At 41.1% G+C, this 23157-nt stretch overlaps 1 protein-coding gene across 1 annotated transcript in view; it reads right to left on the minus strand.

Annotated features, from left to right (window-relative positions):
- Positions 1–23157, minus strand: part of LOC126101184 (calcium uniporter protein, mitochondrial) — an 81194-nt gene that overhangs the window by 16849 nt on the left and 41188 nt on the right. The window contains exon 3 of the mRNA XM_049911881.1: positions 6991–7137. Coding sequence (XP_049767838.1) covers positions 6991–7137 — 147 coding nt within the window. The remainder of the gene's footprint in view (positions 1–6990; positions 7138–23157) is intronic.

The raw sequence follows: 23157 nt of genomic DNA on the forward strand, positions 1-23157 counted from the left end.
ATGACTTGTTCCTTTCATGGATATTGCGAAGAATGTATCAAGTCCTATGCTAACTCGCCCCTTTTCAGGATCCATCTTCTTTCATGTTTGACCAAATGTCTGAACTTCTGTCAAAATACTGTTGCAAGCACACTCATATCATTGCATCCCGGGTTGAGTTTTACCACTGTAGGAAGCATCCACATCAATCCTATCGAGCATAAGTGGCTGAACTCCAGGGGTTAAGCTGTCATCATCATCTTGTCTGATGTCCATAATGAGCAGTATGCTGATCAGACAGTGACAGATGCTATCATTCGTTTAGCTCCCCCTGAAGTGCAAGAGCATGTCCTCCAGTGTGAAAATCAATCCCTCTCAAGAGGTTTCAGCTATTGCGCAGTTATTCAAGGTGTCACGAGCTGCAGGTAACCAAATTCAATCATGGTGCGAAGTATCAGCAATCCAACTCTCTTTCATTAACCCTGAGGGCCCACAGACTGGTCAAAATGCTCGGCTACCTGTCATAATTGCCACAAAATAAGTCACACTGCTTCTGTTTCTAATGCAAAAATTCAGCACAAAGATCCTGATGCAGGTATGGATGTAAACATTGTATCTGCTATTTCTGTTGCACCAAACAAGGTTTTCACTGACGTGTTTTTTTTTTTAATTCTGTACATGCAAATGGATACAGGAACTCACACGCAAATGGATACAGGAACTCTGGTAGCCTTGTTAAACTCACAAAATCATACAGATCTGGGCTCCCCTCTGCTTATTCTTGTGTCATGAAAGTTGCTAAATTACAATAAACAGAGTATTCCATTTCTCAGCCAATTCTCTGCCCTGTGACCTGCAAGTCAGTATCTAGTCACTTACATTTCTTGTTGCAGATAATGTATGTATGGAGAATCTTTTTTGGATTAGATACTTTTAAGTTGTTTGGCTTTTATCACTTCAGATGAAGTGAATTTAGTGTCAGAACAAGTGCCGTATATGCAGTTAGATGCATTATGTTCTGAGTTTTTCTCTTTGTTCTTTCCTGGACTGAGGTGTTCCAATGATTTTCAAGTGAACAATACCATGGAACCTTCTGCTCAGTCTCATTTTTTCCAGATCCGTCCGATCCCAGTGACACCCAGGGAACAAGACAAAGATTAATTAGATTGCCTCATGGAATCCAGTATTGTTTGGCCTATTGCATCAAGTGACAGATGCTATCATTCATTTAGCTCCCCCTAAAGTGCGAGAGCATGTCCTCCAGTGTGAAAATCAATCCCTCTCAAGAGGTTTCAGCTATTGCGCAGTTGTTCAAGGTGTCACGAGCTGCAGGTAACCAAATTCAATCATGGTGCGAAGTATCAGCAATCCAACTCTCTTTCATTAACCCTGAGGGCCCACAGACTGGTCAAAATGCTCGGCTACCTGTCATAAGTTAGTTATAGTAAAGAAATCGTTGGACTGGTTACGCCTCTGTGGCAATTTTAAAAGTTTCTACGGACACACAATGTGTAGTGCATACTTACCTGATACCGCACTAAGGTGAACTCTTTGTGAAGTTATCAGGTCGTCAACATTTCTCAGAAATTAACTTGTCGGATGCCTATTTACAATTCCCTTTACATACAGAGTTACAACTCCTTTTGGACCATATCAATACTTTCAGTTGCCTTTTGGAGCTGCCAGTGATCCCACTGTTTTTCAATGTTTTTGTGACAACTTAAACCATCTGTGCCGGTTGTGCAAACTATTTGGATGGCATTGTGGTTTGTGGTCCCTCCACTGAGGAGCATCTACATCTACAAAATCTCTGTACTTTTTTTTTCTGTCCTCCAAGTGGCCAGGTTGAGATGTAATTTAGAAAAATGTCAATTTTTTTCAACCTTCTATCATTTATCTCGGTTTTGAAGTTTCTCATGAGAGTCCCAAACCCCTGCATCAACATGTTTCTGTTATTGTGTTGCTTCCACACCCTATGTCAGTCAAAGAAATTCAGGTTTTTCCAGGAAAAGTCACCTACTACCATAAATTTTTGACTGGGGCAGTGACAATCGTCACCCGTTACATGTGTTGCTGTACAAAGGGACTCAGTTTGCTGGCTGCTGGCCTGTGAAACCATGTTTTCCACCCTAAGACCACGTTGCATTCTGCGCCGTGCTTAGTGACGTACTAACCAGGCCTCCACTTGGTCCTTGCGATGGCCGCTTCACTGTACAGGCTGGATGTGGTACTGGCTCATACAAATCCCTATGGCTATCAACAGCCTATTGTTTGCTTCTAAAAAATGCTGACTCCTGCTCAAAACAGGTACTCTCAGATAGAAAAGGAAGCTTTGGCCATTGTATATGCTGTGAAGAAATTCCATGTTTTTCTCTATGGTACAAAATTCCATCTGGTCATCAATCACAAACCATTGATATCCATATTCAGTCCTTCTGTGACATTACCAGATAAAGTGGCACACTGTATTCAACATTGGACTCTTTTTCCTTTTGCATCAAACAACGAAATTCATTTCCGCCCTACGAATCAGCACGCAAATGCCAATGCTTTGTCCCACCTGCAGGCCAGCCTGGACCCAAGATTTGATGAGGAGGAATTGTTTTGTTTCCACATTGATGTCAGCACACAGCAGATGGTTGATGGTTTTCCTGGAACTACAACACAGATCGTGAAGGCATTAGCTTTGGGTCCCGTTACGTGGAAGGTCATAATATTCATACAACATGGTTGGCCAGATTGACCACCTTCTTGTGCATTCGACTCCTCCATAATTATTACATCTTTTGACATCGATTCTTTGTTCACTTGTAGGCATGGATCACATGGCTTCTGAAGTACTGATCCCCTCAGTGCTTTGTTCGGAGTTCTCCATTTATTACATGCAGATCACTGTGGTGTCTCACGCACAAAAGCGTTCACAGTATGTGACATACGAAGCAGCTCCCCAGGCATCATTGTCTACTTGGCAAACACCATTACTTGCATGGGACCGTATACATCTACATCTACATCTACATACATACTCCGCAATCGTGGCAGAGGGTACCTCGTACCGCAACTAGCATTTTCTCTCCCTGTTCCACTCCCAAACAGAACGGGGGAAAAATGACTGCCTATACGCCTCTGTATGAGCCCTAATCTATCTTATCTTATCTTTGTGGTCTTTCCGTGAAATGTAAGTTGGCGGCAGTAAAATTGTACTGCAGTCAGCCTCAAATGCTGGTTCTCTAAATTTCCTCAGTAGCGATTCACGAAAAGAATGCCTCCTTTCCTCTAGAAACTCCCACCCGAGTTCCTATAGCATTTCCGTAATACTCATGTGATGATCAAACCTACCAGTAACAAATCTAGCAGCCCTTCTCTGAATTGCTTCTATCTTCTCCCCCAATCCGACCTGATAGGGATCCCAAACGTTCAAGCAGTACTCAAGAATAGGTCACACCAGCATTCTATAAGTGATCTCCTTTACAGATGAACCACATCTTCCCAGAATTCTACCAATGAACCGAAGACAACCACCTGCGTTCCCCACAACTGCCATTACATGCTTGTCCCACTTCATATTGCTCTGCAATGTTACGCCCAAATATTTAATCGATGTGACTGTGTCAAGCGCTACACTACTAACGGAGTATTCAAACATTACAGGATTCTTTTTCCTATTCATCTGCACCAGCATTCTATAAGCGATCTCCTTTACAGATGAACCACATCTTCCCAGAATTCTACCAATGAACCGAAGACAAAACACCTGCATTCCCCACAACTGCCATTACATGCTTGTCCCACTTCATATTGCTCTGCAATGTTACGCCCAAATATTTAATCGACGTGACTGTGTCAAGCGCTACACTACTAATGGAGTATTCAAACATTAAAGGATTCTTTTTCCTATTCATCTGCATTAATTTACATTTATCTATATTTAGAGTTGCCATTCTTTACACCAATCACAAATCCTGTCCAAGTCATCTTGTATCATCCTACAGTCACTCAACGACGACACCTTCCCATACACCACAGAATCATCAACAAACATCCACGCATTGCTATCCACCCTATCCAAAAGATCATTTATGTAGATAGAAAACAACAGCGGACCTACCACACTTCCCTGGGGCACTCCAGATGATACCCCCACTTACGATGAACACTCACCATTGAGGACAATGTACTGGGTTCTATTACTTAAGAAGTGGATTTCACTGGCTTCTTTCTCAATGATTATTGGCTGTTTCATGTTGATGCATATTCTCATTTTCCATATGTTGTTCATTGTGCTTCCATATCCACAACTGCCACCGTTGCAGCCTTGTCCAGAGTTTTTGCACTCAAAAGCTTGCCCACGATGTTAGGTCCAATAATGGTCCACAATTTTCATCGCGAGAGTTTGTGGCATTTTGCAATTCCTGTGATATCCATCACATCCTCACCCACCATTCCATCCTCTATCTAATAGTGAGACACAATGTCTAGTGCAAACGTTCAAAATTCAGATGAGATAGAATGTTGCCAACTCTTTGTCCAACATTGCCTTAGATCAGGTTCTCTCATTGTGCCGTTTCACACCATTTGGTGAAATGAGCCCAGTGGAGCGTCTCCATTGGTGCCAGCTGAGGACACTGCTACACCTCCTGCGTCCTGCACGCGGGCATCAACCTGTGTGGCCACTGCACTTCTTCCAGTGGGTGTGACTGTCTGGGCACATGGTTCCGGACATCATACTAAACAGATTCCGGCTGTCATCACCAGATCCTGGGGGCAGCATCTCTGCAACATCTGCACAGAGGATGGCCTCTGCTCGAGACATCATGATCAGCTTTGCCTTCGCACGGATCGCAGGCATCCCCTGATGTCACACCTTCACCTCCGAGTCTGTCCACATCAGGCATCACATTGCCTGCTGCAAGCGAGGGCATCTGTCTTCGGTAGCTGAACCAGCAGTTCCTCTATTGCTTCTAACATCATCATCAGAGATTCTGTCATTTGTTGGTACCAGTATCATCAGCACCGCGAGCACTGTCACCAGAGCAGATGACCGAGGTCGACATGGAAACAGCCCTGGTGTTGCCATATGGTTAGACTCAGGAAGGTGGGTGCAGAATGTGCCCAAAGCACTTCAGACCAGGTTAACCAAGCTACACTTGGCCTCAGTTCTCTATGTGTATTGTTACAGCTCTCTGTGTATGTAATTGGTTCCTGCTGAATGTTACTTAAATGCTGTTCGTGTCGCTAATGCTTCTGTGGAATAAAGTTGTGTTCGGTTTACTGGTTATGTCTTCTTATGCCTAATTACAACAAGAAGGATAATTTCAGTGTACAACATATTTGTTGTTGAAATTTCTTTTTACAGACGTCATAACTGTATAGTGATTGCAATATTAAAATTACAAATTTCTGATATGTGCATCAATGATCGTAATGGTAAGTTACAAACAGGACTGAAATACGTATTCCTGGTCATGCCGAACTGAAAATCGGTATTGGTAGTGTAGAATGATCTAAATGTTCTTAGAAGGGAAAAAAGTGTTGTGTATGAGAGACAAAGAAAGACAGTATCTGACATTATATGAACTTTTTTTTATTTTAGTAGGAATGGTTAAAAATGTGGAATGTTGTTGTGTTCCTCCAACTGAAAAGTGTCACTTTCGTACAGACTTCCTGAAAATCATACATTTTGGCAGTGAATGGAAGGACCTCGTGCCATTTTTTTTTTTTTTTTTTTTTTTTTTTTTTTTTTTTTTTTTTTTTTTTTTTTTTTTTTTTTTTTTTTTGCGAACTACTACAGCTAATAGAGTGACTTCAATCGAAACAGAAATAAAACAATTAGCTGTTTTACCACAATGCGGTCCACACTAAATAAATGAAATTTTACATTAACAAGTGAGGTTGTCAACCATCTGATGCTGAGTATTCTAGTACATCTATGCAAATTAATAAATTTATGTCGCCCACTGGATTTTTCTGTCTCTATGTGAAGGCTAATCTCAGGAACTACTATATGGATTTAGATACTGTTTTCACTAATAGACTTATTCATGAGAAATGTTTGTGTGTGTAATTTACAATTACAATAATGATGAATATGTAATACATGGATTGTTACCTGTTCCAAACTTATTTGGGGTGTGGAGTGACATCTTATGGTAATGATGGGAGGTACGAGCTGGTCAGTTACAAAGAAGGCTGTATCTAGTGGCAAAACAGTAAGGTAAACAGTCACTGCAACTCCAGAGAGGAGCAAAGCTGGACCAGAATCTATATGTATTATAAATTCGAGAGTCCACTGTATTTTCCTGTCTCCACGTGAAGGCAAATCTCAGCAACTACTGTAGAAATTTTAATTTATTTTCACTAATAGATACACCGATGAGGAAAGTTTATGCTTACAATTTATTACCGCTATGCCAGGCACGTTTTTTGACCGAAGATGTTTAGCACTACCCATGCGAAGCCTTGGCAGGACATTAGTTGCACTTAACACGTAATCAGACGTAACGGTCAGTTCACTGACATTATCCTGAGAGGCCAAGCTGCACACGAGACTGTAACCAAAGACCTACATTTCTTGTGTTGGCAAGATGGTGGACAATGGCGACCCCCCACACCCCCCTCCACCCACCTCATCCACTGCTGCTATCCAGGATATATGTAAAGCCATCTCCCTATATTCTAATCTCACTGACAACACATACCTTAGTGGTCAGAGGCACGAGAGACTGGTGTCTGGCACCGTAAAACAAACAGTTGCGAGCAGGACAAAACTGACAGAAATGAGATGGCACCAGAGTAGGAGCTCAAAACCTGTGGTGAGACCCAACCCTTTGGGCAGCAAGTAGACACAGAATAAGAGAGCACTACCTTTAACTACGTGGACGTTCCACTAAGATATTTATCAATTTAAATACATAACCGAGGAACATTGCTTCAACCGAAGGAAAGCTGTTTGTCGTCGCGAATATGTGGTCCGGTATTTGCACCACAGTGTTGCTTGGCACATAAGCTCACCTGCTCCATTGGTTCCAGCTCGACCTTGAGCTCCTCGAGCTGCGAGCACAGCTCCCTCTCCTTGTGCAGCTGATGCTCCTCCACGTTCAGGGCTTCGTACATCTGGTTCACCAAGTTCCGGACATCTGACAGCCGCTGCAGTTCTTCCTGCAAAACAGAACATGTGCTTAGTAACTGGGAGACTGTCATCTGCCATGTGTATTTCTGACAACAACTTCAGCAGGTGTAGAAAGAGTTGCTACAAAGCAATGTGAGGGTTGTCAAAGTTTTAATTACCACCTTGAAAAAATACAGTTATATGTGGCTCCGTAAACTTTACCGGCAGAATAGTTGGTTGTACTCATGTCGAGTCTCCAGCCAGAACATACCATCATCTGGATACATCCAGATGACGATATGTTCCAGCTGGATACCTGACACGAATGTAATACAGTTACATAATTATTTTTGTATCTTCTTCTCTGCTGAGCCAGCAGCTTGCGTAAGGTCATAATAGACATCTTCTTACACTTCTGGCAAAATTAGCTGAAAACTGTTTATTTATTGCTGACGGCACAAGTTCACAACAAGCTTGTTTCAGCATATGTACCATTATCAACAGTTCATCTAGATGGAATGACATCCATAAATAATCTTGGTACACAAGTTCTTTTACACTGATCAGCCAGAACAATATGACTACCTACATAATAGCCAGTACATCCACCTTTGGCACGGATAACAGCGGCATTGTATCGTGGCACGGAAGCAATGAGGCCTTAGTAGGTTACTGGAGGGAGTTGGCACCACATCTGTGCACACAACGCACCTAATTCCTGTAAATTTTGGTGGAGGGGTGGCGGGGGTGATGAGCTCTGACACCACATTCAATCACATCCCGCACGTGTTCGATTGGGTTCAGATCTGGCGAGTTGGAGGATCAGCGCATCAACTGGAACTCGCCACTGTTTTCCTCGAACTACTCTATCACAATCCAGACCTTGTGACGAGACACATTTTCTTGTCGAAAATGCCACTGCCATCGGGAAATGATGGCCATGAAGGGGTGTACGTGGTCTGCAACTGGTGTACGGTACTCCTTGGCCATCCTTTTGCCTTGCACGATCTCCATTGGACCCTGGGTGCTCGTATGAATGTTACCTGGAGCATAATCGAGCTGCCGTCAGCTTGTCTCCGTCCCGCAGTACACGTGTCGAGGAGATGGTCCCCTGGTAGACGACAGTGTTGAAGACAGTCATTACAGCACAACCGACAATTTGTGCAGATTCCGAAATGCTCATGCCAAGACTCTGGCTCACCCCAACTTTCCCTCAGTCAAACACAGATAGATCGAATGCCTTCCCCGTTCTACACACAAACAACACACTCACTGATGCTACGTCCATCGTGCGTGTGTCCGACTAGTAGTCATCCCTCACCAGGTGATGCTGGTATCGCTTGGATGGGTTTATACCGATAGCAGGTTGGTGGTCATAATATTCTGGCTGATCAGGGTATGCACTGTGTTGTTAACATAGGTCATATATTTATACTGTCTAGATGAAGTGACATTCATAAATCATGTGAGAACATAAATTCTTTTGTGTACTATGCTGGTATTTTCTGTGACCTATCTAAGGCACTTTGCTCTGTGAATCACAGTATTCTTCTAGGTAAATTGAATTTTTATGCAATTAATGGCATAGTCAACCAATGGATAATGTCATATCCAACCAAAACAATGCAGAAAGTTGTTCTTAGTAATTCAGTCAACATAGTCTGGGGACGTAATCCCGACTTGAGAGAAATCACCTATGGAGCTCACATAAGCAGCTTAATTTTACTTCTACTATTGTTCCTCACATACACAAATAATCTTCCGCCTAAGGCACAACAAGCAGAATTACTTCTTTTTGCAGATGATGCTAGAACAGTAATCAGTCCAATGGTACATACAGGAACAGAAGAAACAGTAAACAATGTTCTTAAAAGTATCATTGACTGGTTTTCTGTTAATTTTAAAAAGACACAGAATATTCAGTTGTGCACATCTAGGGGTACTACACCAATGATATGTATAATACTTGGTGAATAAACAATAAATATAATGGAAGCTTCAAAATTCTTAGGTGTTCATACTGATGAGGATTTAAACTGGAGAAAGCACATTTTGGAACTCCTACAAAACTTAGTTCAGCCTCATTAGGACTTAGAGTCATTACAAACCTTGGGAAGAGACAAATCAGTAAATTGGCATATTTTCCACATTTTCATTCAATAATGTCATGTGGCATAATGTCCTGGGTAAGTCATCTTTACAAAAGAAACTCTCTGCTGCTCAAAAACGTGTTGTAAGAATAATATGTGGTGTCCATCCATGATCATCTTATAGGCATCTGTTTAAGGAGTTGGGGATTCTGACTACTGCTTCATAGCACATTTATTCCCCTCATGAAGTGTGTTGTAAATAGTCCACCACAGTTCAAATGAGGCAGTGATGTACATAATTCCGAAGGAAAAGTGACATTCTTTACTCCACATTAAGGTTGTCTTTAGCACACAATGGGTGCACAATACCCCAACTAAAATTTTTGATCATTTGCCTAGCGATATAAGATATCTGACAGACAGCAAAGTAAAATTTGAAAACAAACTGCAAATTTCCTTGACAACTCCTTCCATTCTTTGGAGGAATTTCTATTATTGTAATGTTTATAAGGTGGCGAGCAGTTATTACTAACTCACATAGGCATTATAATAAATAAAAACTTATAAATGTCAACTGGTAGTTATTTTCACAAATTAATTTGCAATGTGAATGTAAAATGGGTTGTACCACAGCTTTATGATTCATCGTACAAAATGGTCCATGGAACGTGTAACTAATATAGGTTACATACTGTATTTACTTTCTGCAGAAATTTCGTGTTATTTTTTGTCAGTTGTAAAATGACAGATCGTACACACAAAGCATCATTGGAACGATCTGTCATTTTACAACTGTCAAAAACATAACACGAAATTTCTGTAGAAAGTAACCTGACCTTGTTAACAACGCAGGTACATAAACGAACTTGCGTTCCAAGATGATTTATGGACGTCACTCCATATAGAATCTAGAGGAAACTTGATACAGATGCACATATGCGGGAAAAAGCTTGTCGTGAAATCATGTAGTCAACAAGAATTTAACAATTTGCAGCTATATTTGTCAAAAGTATAAGAAAAATATTTTCCTGGGTATATTTTCGTTCTGCCGTTGAAACTACAAGAAAATGCGTTTTTTTTCCGCCAGACTCGCTTCGTTTTATTGAGGTATAGCGAAACGCGTCCGGTGAAAAGAAAAAAAGGAAAAAAAGGACACGCATTTCCATGTAGTTTTAACGACGGAACGAAAATACCCTCAGAAATTGTGAAGCAACTACGGACAATACGGCCACACAAATGCAGAAAATTTTTTAGTTTGTTTGCAGACGGAAGCCTGTAGTCCCGGTAAACGACGAGATCATCTTAGCCCAGTACAGACAGCAGTGAAAAGGGGGTTGAGTTGTAAAAGGTGGAGTGAGTTTGATTTTCAGATATGGTGCCTGTAATACCCCAAGTTTTAGATCTCCCCTTTGTACGTTATCCATCATCTCGAGGAAAACCGACAAGAAATGTCACTTTTTTCCAGTTTTTTCTCAATAACTTACTCCCAGTGTATTTTACGCTACAATATGTCATTATTAGTTTTAAAGAGCGATAAATTTCCTGCAAGTTTCATATACAGGGTGTTCGGAAATTCCCATGTACACAATATTTCGAATTGGAACCCATGCCAGGAAACGTACCGTTTCCGTGGTACAGTCGTTTGAAAACATTATTTTTTAGCAGGTACGTATGCAACAGGATTGTCGGGGGGGAGGGTGGGGGGTGGGGGAGGGGTATATCCGATGCCAGTGCCAATGAGTAAAGAACCAGCTCCATAGACATTGTTGTACACGATTTCAAGCGAATGCAAAAAATACTTGTGGCAACAAAGGCAGCTGCAAAAAAAGCGGGACTTCGATGCTCCATTGCATCTTTCAATGTGGATTCGAATTATACGGCAATGCACTAGAAGTTGAATTCATCGTGGAAGAAGAGGAGTTCGACGATCCACTGCGTACTGTTCGAAGTGGTGAACTGTACACGTCTGAGGCAAAACAACACAAATTGATAAATTTTTAGCTTAAAATCTTATATATATCATTAAAATAAACTTTAATATCTATTTTTAAATTGTAATTTGTTGAAATATACGTATATGTAAAAGAGTTGAAAATTGGTGTTTTTCAGAAGAGCTTATTCCCCAGAAATTACGTGAATCTCCTAAATTACATGCACATATTGCACACATAACGGCTAAAGATGATATTACTTTTAGGAATACTATTTTTGACTGAGGATGTGTGGTGAAACAAGTGCTGTATCATTTGAGAGAGAGAGAGAGAGAGACGAGCGGGTGTACCAGGACGTTGCTCCCACTGCTACTAGCGCGACGTCGTCATAACGCGCCTATGCGTAGCATACGAATATTGCATTATAATCTAAGAATGAAATTAAAAATTAAAGTAGCTTTTCCAAACTTTGTCAGTGTATGCTTCAGTATATTAATGTTTAAACTGTTAAATCTCAGAGTGACCAGGTGAATATGTTTCCCTAAATAGATCGTTATAAATAAAAAGCAAGTGGCACTAAATAATAACGGTAGAAAGCCAAAAATTATTCAGGATGTGCAAATGTATTTCACAATCAACTGTTACAAGTCTCAACTTGATGGATGCAATATTTTCGTCAAAATCAGTGTTTTTATGAAAAACTTAATGCGCTAAATATTAGACTGGAAAGTTCTGAATAGGGTAAAGTAACCCAAATCACACCACTTTTCATAAAAACTGCTGTAAAAGCCTTAAAATGTTCTATTTTAGTTACATAAATAAACAGAAATGAATATTTGTGTTTTGGGTACAAAAACATTTACAAGAATTTTTGCCATAATATATATATATTTATTTTTGACAGTTTTGTAAAACTCTGCAATTGGTGCCATTTGGGCTAATGGTTTCCTAAATTGCAACACGGGGTGCCAAAATCGCTCCTGTTCCTACTATTATGCGGTTTTTGGTTGAAAATTTGTTTTTAAATTTAAGGGTATACTCCATATAATTAATTATTTATTTATTCCTCTGAATATCTCACACAAATAGCCTTTAAAATATTCGTAATACTGCTTTGCTGTTATTGAAAAAAAGAAAATAAATTTATCAGTGTTCAGATACAGTTGAACTTATGTACAAACTCACACTGAATGGTCATTTCATGTTTTAAAACACCAGCACAGGTTTCATGGGCCCATTTTCTGCAAATTGAGCATTGCAGCATATCCTCCACCACACTTTCTTCACAAATCAATTTCAACCGGAATATTTTCGAGAGATGATGACGATGAACCAGTGTTGTTTTCGTTGCTTCTCTGCTTCTTCCTTTTGAAGGTCCAAGCCCATCAGTTGATTTCAACACTTCCTTTGCAACATGAAGTGATTTTTTTGTCCCTAATATCTTGCAATGTATTCGTATGCTTCAACTCAACATTTAACTTTCTGAGCACCTTTCTTTTGTCTTTTTCGTTGTCTGGTAGGCCTAACCGGTTTTGACAAAGGACTCATTTCATGGACGGTCGCAGCAAAACTTCATGAGGGGCTAATTTGAAGTGGTTGCTATACCGTTGTATTTGCTCCGTTGGAGAGGTCTCCTTCAGCTTCTTGATGCCCATTCTCAGCTCTGTCATTGGGAAGCGTTAGGCACATTGGCGTCTCTTCAACTTGATTAGTGTTGCTTTTCTGTGAATGGGTAATGGCTGGAACAAAGTCAGCATCGCGAAAGACATTTCTGTCTACGGGCCAGATTCCAGTGGTTCTGAAACCATTCATTGCATTGATGAAGGTCGCTGCTCGGATGTACGCTTCGGAAAGCGGAGAACAAACCGCGAACTGAGTCACAGGAGGCTCATTAGCTCGCAGCCATTTCCACAGTGCTTCATGATAATAGGAACGGTGTGTAGTGTGCCCAGCAAGTTTTAAGAGTAAAACACCGTGCGACCTTGCAAATTTAATAGCATCAAGATTCATGGAGTGTGTCGAGCGTCCAACCAACACAAGAAGAACTTGTCTCTCTGCGATGGTTTCAAATAAGCAACAAAATGCGCCAGCCATTTAATGTGTCTGAAATTTCCACAAGAGCGCCTGGCGGAGCACCAGTTTTAAGCCTCTTAAATATTATGCGGGGGGGGGGGGGGGGGGCATAACTACCACTAGCACTCGTACAGCAGACAATTGCAGTGTTAGTTCCTCTTTCGGCACTAGAAACACTACCCACTTGATGTCTCCCCTTCTGTGCCAATATCTGGGAGATTCCTTTTGTACAGTTGAGAAACCCGATTCGTCGACATTGAAAATGAGCAGTCCATTTAGTTTATGCTCGTCTACATTTTTTTTTCCAGATTGTCAATAGACTTGTTAACATTTTCTTTATTAAAACCTCCAGCCCTAGCAATTGATACATTTTCAGGCTGTCGTAAAGTTAGTGTCGGATGACGTTTCACAAAAGCGTATAACCATTTCTTACCAGCCATTTTTTTTCTCTTTACTGAATGGATTGTCAAGATGGGGATTAGCCTCAATTATTTGATAAGCTAACTTCCTTACTTCAGTTATTCGTAAGACCGAACAGGTTGTCTTCGAATTCTAAAATGACATTAACAAGTTCTACAGCTGAAAGTGGTAATGCTGTTTGTTTTCCATTCACTGCCCCACTGCTGCCACGGTTGACTCCCCGTATAATTTCACCTCGAATATGTCTTAGAAACGGTTTCTTTGGTATTTCTTTTTTCTGCAACATTCGTTCAGTTTTAATTTCCGTTCTTTAAAATCTTCTCTAAAATCCTCCAATAAATGTATTGAAGGATTTAGCCTAAATGGCTTTCATTACTAAGGTTCTAAAATCGCACCAGTAAAGATTCCTAAATCGCACTGGTGCTATTTAGGCAACTCAGCAGTGGTGCGATTTCGGCAACCATGCCATTTTGTAAGTCTGTCCTATTGTAAGCTAAACAACTGACTGAATGACAATTATAATGATGTCAAAGAGTAGTTAAATATATCTTAATTATATGTAATAGATGTGAATGAAATTATGTTTTGTACCTTAGTAGCAGGCTCCTTACGAAAAGTACACAAATCTCACATTAAAATCGTCACTTTTCTTGTAAACCAAATACAACACGAACTACCGCACCCACTGAAACCGAACTATTGTCGCATAATGGGTGTGTTCCCTAGTTCAAACTACTTCCGTTAGGTGGTGCGGAAGTATCACCGGTAAATCTAAAAACGTGGTGGAGCGATTTGAAAGCCGTTGCGATATAAGCTACTTTCCCCTACAGCACTTGATTACATCCGTTTAATAATGAAGCTATAACAAGCTTCAAGACTTTGATGTAAATACCAATCAATACAAGGTCTCTTACGGATGTAGCTCAGAGGTCATGTTCAACTGTCGGTCCCGTTTTAAAAATTCTAGCCGGCTCAAACTTAATGCAGTCGAGCTAAACCGTTTTCTGTAATTAAAGACAATCTAAATCCATTCATATAAAAATAACGAAGATTGTAAATTGATTCATAACCGACTTCCTAAATAATAAATGTCAGAGAAAGCGGCCAATTAGATGCTACTACCTCGGTATACAGCAGATGTTCCCTTCGGCCGTCCGCTGTGCCCTTATATACAAATACGGCCTGAGAACCCTTTGACGACCAAGAAGACGAGCCAAACTGAGAAGACAACGAATACACTGCGATTCACCGAACCGCACAATAACCCTGGATTCGGTGCGGGGCGGCGGTGGGGTGAGTGGACTGCTGTAGCCTGTAGTGGGGTTGTGAACCACTGAGGGCTACGGCGCGGACGAAGCCTCTCCATCGTTTCTAGGTCCCCGGTTCAATACACATAATACAGGGTGATTCAAAAAGAATACCACAACTTTAAAAATGTGTATTTAATGAAAGAAACATGATATAACTTTCTGTTATACATCATTACAAATAGTATTTAAAAACGTTTTTTTTTTCACTCAAAAACAAGTTCAGAGATGTTCAATATGGCCCCCTCCAGACACTCGAGCAATATCAACCCGATACTCCAACTCGTTCCACACTCTCTGTAGCATATCAGGCGTAACAGTTTGGATAGCTGCTGTTATTTCTCGTTTCAAATCATCAATGGTGGCTGGGAGAGGTGGCCGAAACACCATATCCTTAACATACCCCCATAAGAAAAAATCGCAGGGGGTAAGATCAGGGCTTCTTGGAGGCCAGTGATGAAGTGCTCTGTCATGGGCTGCCTGGCGGCCGATACATCGCCTCGGGTAGTTGACGTTCAGGTAGTGCTTGAACCAATTTCAGACGATAAGGTTTCATAACTAACCTTTTTCGTAGGACTCTCCATACAGTTGACTGTGGAATTTGCAGCTCTCTGCTAACTCTGCGAGTCGATTTTCCTGGGCTGCGAACAAATGCTTGCTGGATGCGTGCTACATTTCCATCACTCGTTCTCGGCCGTCCAGAACTTTTCCCTTTGCACAAACACCCATTCTCTGTAAACTGTTTATACCAACGTTTAATACACCACCTATCAGGAGGTTTAACACCATACTTCGTTCGAAATGCACGCTGAACAACTGTCGTCGATTCACTTCTGCCGTACTCAATAACACAAAAAGATTTCTGTTGAGCGGTCGCCATCTTAGCGTCAACTGACGCTGACGCCTAGTCAACAGCGCCTCAAGCGAACAAATGTACAACGAAATGAAACTTTATAGCTCCCTTAATTCGCCGACAGATAGTGCTTAGCTCTGCCTTTTGTCGTTGCAGAGTTTTAAATTCCTAAATTTGTGGTATTCTTTTTGAATCACCCTGTATACACAACATACCTGAAAATCTAAATTACTCCACCATTTGCAATCAAAAATGGTATCTCTGCTGGCTTATCTCGCCGCTAGAGGAGCTAAACAAAATGGTGCACTCCATTGACAGAGTGGAGCACCATGCGGTATATAGTTTTCTGCATTTGAAGGGGAACAACACTGCAATAACCCGTGCTGAGTCAGCGGTAGGGTACAAGAAGGATGGACCACCGTATGACACAGTGGTTATGTGGCGTCGACGCTTTTATTGTTGTCAGACGACTCCGAATGACGAAGAATTAAGCGACAGACCACTCCTCTCTGAGTAAGTGGCAACCACAAAGAAAATGGACGTCCTGGTGCTGGAAGACCTGTCGATCACAATCGAGGCGATGGCAGAAAAAGTGAAAATCGCTCTCTGAGCAGATCTCAACATCCTTCACGACATTTTGAACACGAAAAATTTCGCCGACCGCTGAATTCTGTGACCGCTCAACGCCATTAAGAGAAGCCTGCCGAACGGAGACATCAGCCGAAGTGTTGTAGCTGTATCAGGCCTATTCAGATGGCTTCTGAAGCTGCCTAATCATTGTGGACGAGTGCTTGGCTTATCACTATGACCCCAAGACAAAAAAGTGAAAACAAACGGATTCACAACCACGCCGAAAACAGCGAGGAACCAGCCATCAGCGCATTGCGAAGAGTCACAGGTTCTTCGGCTATCAAATTCAGATTCTGTCTCTAAACCCCCCCCTCCCCCCGTTTTCTCCTAACATGGCACCCAATGACTTCTTCCTGTTTCATCGGAAGATCAAACCATTGCGTGGCGGCATTTCCAGAATGACTACTACAGCCAACATCTTTGCTGCGTCAGCCGCTGATGGTGAAAAATGTGTCAAATGGCTCTGAGCACTATGGGACTTAACTGCTGAGGCCATCAGCCCCTAGAACTTGAGAACTACTTAAACCTAACTAACCTAAGGACATCACAACATCCATGCCCGAGGCAGGATTCGAACCTGCGACCGTAGCAGTCGCGCGGTTCCGGACTGAGCGCCTAGAACAGCTCGGCCACCGCGGCTGGCTAAAAATGTGTCACATTGAAAGGTGAACACAGACACAAATAGCATCACCAAGTTTCACCGGCACTGGCGCAGCTTGATCATTAAGAGGTGATAATTAAAACATGGTGACTGCCCTTTGCATTCAACGTATCGAACACGACAATAAATAAATAAAATGAAAGCAAAAACGGTGCAAACAAAGATTGTTTTGTTTCCCAAGCCCTGTGTGTTTGCTTATACTACTGAAAATCGCTTGAAAACACATTGTACATAAATTCCAATGTTCAGTTGTTCAGTACCAGGTTTTTTTTTTTATTGTTTCCGTGTCTCAATATGTAAAAGTGGAACCTTCACGGTATCGCTTTATTGTTCGTGTGCCTGTCCGACTGTTAAGAATCCTTTTTATCAGGAACGAGTACAGGTATCAAGTTCAAATGTATGTCAAATATTAGGGTATATGGTCCCACGGCGGTGTAAAAATTTTAAGCTTCTAAGTCAATTCAGTGAAAAGATATGACCGTTTATGTTACATATTTTGATACTCGCAAACTGACTCACCAAAACCCACAGAGTACCTCTCGTTGACGTAGAATTATGAAATCTGGCAAGAAGCAAGGTTCCAGACTACGACTAAAGGGAAAAATCCGAAATTGTTAATTTGTAATTACATCGACGAAAAAATTTTCTTCTGTCATTTGTTATCCGACATAAAATTGAAATTAAAACATTCTCTAAAGTCTTTGAATCCTTGGAACGGATGTCTTACCAGTATCAAAGTCAGTAGCAGGCAGAAGTGATAGAGATTCTCGCTTCCAGGAATGTATGAACTGTCTACATTTACAATTAAGTTTGTACGGAACCCTGAGTGAGCGAGTCCTACTGGCACCTGTCTATTTTTAAAAAAATTGGACTACAGTGTTTTTTTTGTACCAAGAGACATCTGAGACAAAAGCTGTTTTGTAGATCACAGAAGGCAACACGAAGTAACAGCACAATGGATATGGGAATTCTTATGCTGTTGTGGCAAGCCTCCCGGCACTGCTATACGTTGAGAGAAGATTAGATTAAATTAGATTAGATTAGATTAGATTTACATCTACATCTACACGGACACTCTGCAAATCACATTTAAGTGCCTGGCAGAGGGTTCATCGAAACACCTTCACAATTTTCTATTATTCCAATTCGTGTAGCGCGCGGAAAGAACGAACACCTATTAACTTTCCGTAAGAGTTCTGTTTTCCTTATTTCATCGTGGTGATGGTTTCTCCCTATGTAGGTCGGCGTCAACAAAATATTTTCACATTCGGAGGAGAAAGTTGGTGGTTGGAACTTCGTGAGAAGATTCCGTCGCAGCGAAATGATGTCCAGCCCAAATCCTGTATCATTTCAATGATACTCTCTCCCATATTTCGCTATAATACAAAACGTGCTGCCTTCTTTGAACTTTTTCTATATACTCCGTCAGTCCTATCTGGTAATGATCCCACACCGCGCAGCAATATTCTAAAAAAAGACGGACAAGCGTAGTGTAGGCAGTCTCCTTAGTAGGTCTGTTATAGTTTCTAAGTGTCCTGCCATTCCAATTTAAGTTGTTCGTAATTGTAATTCCTAGGTATTTAGTTGAATTTACGGGTTTAGATTTGACTGATTTATCGTGTAACCAGTTTAACGAATTCCTTTTCGCACTCATGTGGATGACCTCACACTTTTCTTTGTTTATGGTCAACTGCCAATTTTCGCACCATTCAGATATCTTTTTTAAATTGTTTTGCAGTTTGTTTCGATCTTCCGATGACTTTATTAGTCTATAAACGACAGTGTCGTCTGCAAACAACCTAATACGGCTGCTCAGATTGTCTCCCAAATCGTTTATATAGACAAGGAACAGCAAAGGGTCTCTGACACTTCCCTGGCGAACGCCACAAATCTCTTCTGTTTTACTCTATGACTTCCCGTCAGTTACTACGAACTGTGACCTCTCTTATAGGAAACCACAAAAACACGCAATTTCACTACGAGACACTTGTGTGGTACAGTGTCAAAAGCCTTCCGGAAATCCAGAAATACGGAATCGATCTGAAATCCCTTACCAAAAGCACTAAACACTTCATGCGAATAAAGAGCTAAACATCGAATGTTTGCATCCTGTGAACCACTGTAAAACAAAGTGTAACGACATACTGTGTTTATTTGTGTACATAGCTTAATAATGCACGTTATACGAAGCAATCTGATGTGAATACCACAAGGCAGTAGTAGTGGGGCAAGGGGGGCATCACCCCAGACCAGGACATCGCTCCAAAGTACCGTTAGACCTGTGACGTCACCCCCCCCCCCCCGGCGGCCATGACGTCTCATGATGCCCCAAGTACCGTTACACCGGTGATGTCACAGACACACTGATTGGGCTCCCACCACAAACTAGGTCACCCCAAGGGCCGGCGTCTCTCTAAAGTAGGTCACCCCAGACCAGGACGTCGCCCCAAAGTACCGTTATCCAAGATGGCGGCCGTGACGTCACAGAGACATCCCCGAGATGGTGGCGATGACGTCGCCCCAAAGTAAGTCACCCCAGACCAGGACGCCCAAAGTAGGCCACCCCAGATGACGTCCGTGACGTCACTGATGACGCAAGTGCCACACCCCCTGGTGGGAAGTGTGAATTTTGTCAGATTTTCGCGAGTGCCACGCCCACCTGGACTTGGAACGAATTAGTTAAAGTCTCCACCACGATCCTCAACCGACCGCCACGCCTCCCAACCAATCTATGTTGGCGGTATATATTATCTTATTATGATATTTGGAAAATGTACAACATCAACAGCAAGGATCACAACATAATTCCCATTGGCAAGTGTGCAGTTAGATTTACAACTGTCGATTCAAGACGACACGCTGCGTCCTCGCTGTTAAGAAAGCTCACGAGTTTTCTTTGATACCCAATACACTCCACTTTCTTTAATAAACGTTGGATTATTACCGAGTCAAAAGCTTTCCGGCAGTCGACAAATACTGTACCCACCTGACTGCCTTGATTCTTGGTTTTCAGGACGTAATGTGACAGATGTGCAAGTTACATTTCACATGACCGACGTTTTCCGAATCCATGCTGGCTGCTACGGGAGAGGACTTCTGTTCGAAATATCTCATTACATAATTATGAAAAGCTTTGCTTTGAACAGGAACAAATTACTTTTTTTAACATCCAAACATGTTTCGCTGAATTTGCACCATCGCCAGTACGTTCTTTTATTCTCTTAGTATCATATATTTATCTTTTTGTGGCCGTCTGTCATTTCCAGTTCGGTTCCAATTTTTCATTTTTGTTGCTTCAACTTTTTCATGTGTCTACGTAAATTTCACTGCCTGGCATGCACTGTGTTGTCATGGTTTATTAGATTTACTCTGTTCCATTCTGTCACGCCAGTGCATTTAATCCATTTCACATGTATTCCTCGTGGCAGGCAAGCCAAGGTACTCCACTGAGTATGTTCTCCCAGTGTGTACGATTATGATGTATCTCACGTACTAAATTGTACGAATGCATGCTTTCGCGACGATATCGTTAATAAAACATTCACGGGTTTCAAGCCGCGTCAAGTGGTTTACTGCCCACGAGCTTTCGGCAGAGATCTCCTCTGCCATTGTCGAGTGGATGTCCACATGACAATAGCACAGATCTCTGCCGAAATCTCGTAGGCAGTAAACCACTCGACGCGGCTTGAAACCCGAGAATGTTTTATTCCCGTACTAAATTTGTTCATTATATTCAGTGTCCAAGTATGGTACAATCTTATGACGCTCTACATTGACCAGAAAACAACGACTCGTCTCGTCGTGAAAAGACAAGTAAAACAACGTTGGGGACCGCTGCGATGCTTGTAGGCAGACAGTCCAAGCAGTAACGAGGTAGCATCACTGAACTCCACACCACAGGAACTATTTATTGTTTTAAAAACTTTGCGAATGTTGAAAGCTAGGCCAGAATTTAAAAACTCGATGGGAAGATACGCAACAAGGACTGCGAGGATGTTCATTGTTAAAGCAACAGAACGCAGTACTGTTCCCACTTTTGAGTGGTGAAATCTAGTAATCGCGTGGATGGTAATCTCTTAAACCACCGACAGTCAATGCCATTTTGAAGATCCACGCTGAACGTCGTAAATGAGTCAGTATATAACCTGAACGCTGAGAGTTTCTTTTTTTTTATCAGCTCCATTCTATAACAATGGAGAGCCAACAAGGCCAGTTCCTTTTATTCCAACTAAGAATTATGAATTTTGTAACGGAAAAGGTAGGGAAGCTACAGAATGCAGGAGGCTGCTGAAGACCTCGAGATAACAGAGCAGTTCCAACGATAACATCGGACAGTGAGTACTGCCACCGCACCTCCGACGAGTGCCCAGTTGGTTGTGTGTGTTTTTAAATCACTTAAAGAAGCATTATTTGACTAGAGATACGTTTTTTGCTGTCCTTACATGAGTACGTTGAGAAGTATGTTTGGTAGTGAGTTCAGTAATAATTTTAAATAATGTTTTGCCGTCAATATTGTGATATTTCTGAGGTGAAAATTGTTAATCAAGTTTGGAATAACCAACAATAAACACTGAATCATCAAAGTTCGTCAAGAAATCCGAGGGGACGTCGCAAGCGGCGCTATTTCCCACATACGCTTTGGGAGAGATTCTGGTGGTAGTGTTCGGAAATCATAGGTGGAAACATCATCAGTGGCAATGGAAGTTTGAGTCAGACCTTCTGATATAATTTCAGTAATCGACCGTCGATTACTGAAGCAAATTGGATCGCGACACCTTCCAACGGAGTCTTTGCCCCGAGCCTAAAACGATATTTTGTAAATTGTATTTTTGTTATAGATAAGACGTGTTTTTAACAACAGCACGACATTGCTGATCGTTTGCTGATTCCTTAGATACCGTCCAATCCATCCGAAATCGTATTTTTAGATCCCTATAAGAAATCCATATTTCGAATGTTGAAACCAGATAAATTAATTACCTCATATTTTGCTACCATGAATTTAGGATGTGTTACAACTAAAGATCACGATAGGATAATAGGTGCCACAAGAAACCTATTCCTTTGGATAATTACAAAACTGAATCACGTATTGACAAATGGATCAGTTATGCAATGTCAAAATTCAGCGGAAGGATGTTCTCAGAAGTAAAGTTCATTCAACAAATGTTAGAGGACTAAAGACAATGCTTTTCACACACAAGTGGGTTCAAACCACATCAGGTTAAATAATATTAATAAAATATTAACCACATTATTAAATTATGCTTAACTTTCGAAACGCTGCCAACTCGCAAAATCTAAGATCTTTCGGAATCAGTATAAGGATTCCTTTAAGATGAGACTTTATACATCATTTCAAATATTGTTGCTGCCAGTTTGTATACATTCTGATTTAATATACAACTAGCTTAGCGCTTGCTACTTCGATTCACGTAGACTATATGGTATGCATAGATTTCTTTGTTTTTCCTTAATTGAATTTTTGTATTGTTCACAAATAGCAAAATCTTTTAAACTTTTCGCGCTAATTACGGCCATAAAAACATGATCTTTCTGGAATGTACTTCTGATAAAGAAAGCGATTCTGATAGCTAGTCTGAGGTCTTTGTTAATCCTGCCTTTTGAGTTCTTGTGATGGTATTTCCACATAAACTTTCATCTCCTAACACATACATCTTTAGAAGTCAAATAAATACCAATTTTCATAGATTTAGCTTTATGTACATTTAATATATGCCCTTATGGGGTTGTATTTCCGAAAAAGACAAACTTTTTTGTTTCAACCGAGAAGCCGAATACAAATCTTCATAGGTATAGTGTCTAAAATGCTTTCCTAATGAAATATTTCCGCGAAAGCTTTCATCCACTCTTTTATTCCCTTATGGTTTGTATTAAGAAAAAGCTCTGAAACACACATTTAAAAAAAAATTCTAACCGAGAAGACAAATACCAATTTTATGTAGCTTTAAACGTGCTTTAGTAGTACTTTAAGAATGATTTATTTTTAAAAACGGTTCACCCATGATTTCACCACCATAGGGGTTAAAGCTCCAAAAATGCTGAAACCGGTGCTTCTTTATTTCTGACCGAGAAACCAAATAC

The sequence above is a fragment of the Schistocerca cancellata genome, chromosome 9 (genome assembly GCF_023864275.1).
Source record: "Schistocerca cancellata isolate TAMUIC-IGC-003103 chromosome 9, iqSchCanc2.1, whole genome shotgun sequence".
In the NCBI taxonomy this organism is placed as follows: domain Eukaryota; kingdom Metazoa; phylum Arthropoda; class Insecta; order Orthoptera; family Acrididae; genus Schistocerca; species Schistocerca cancellata.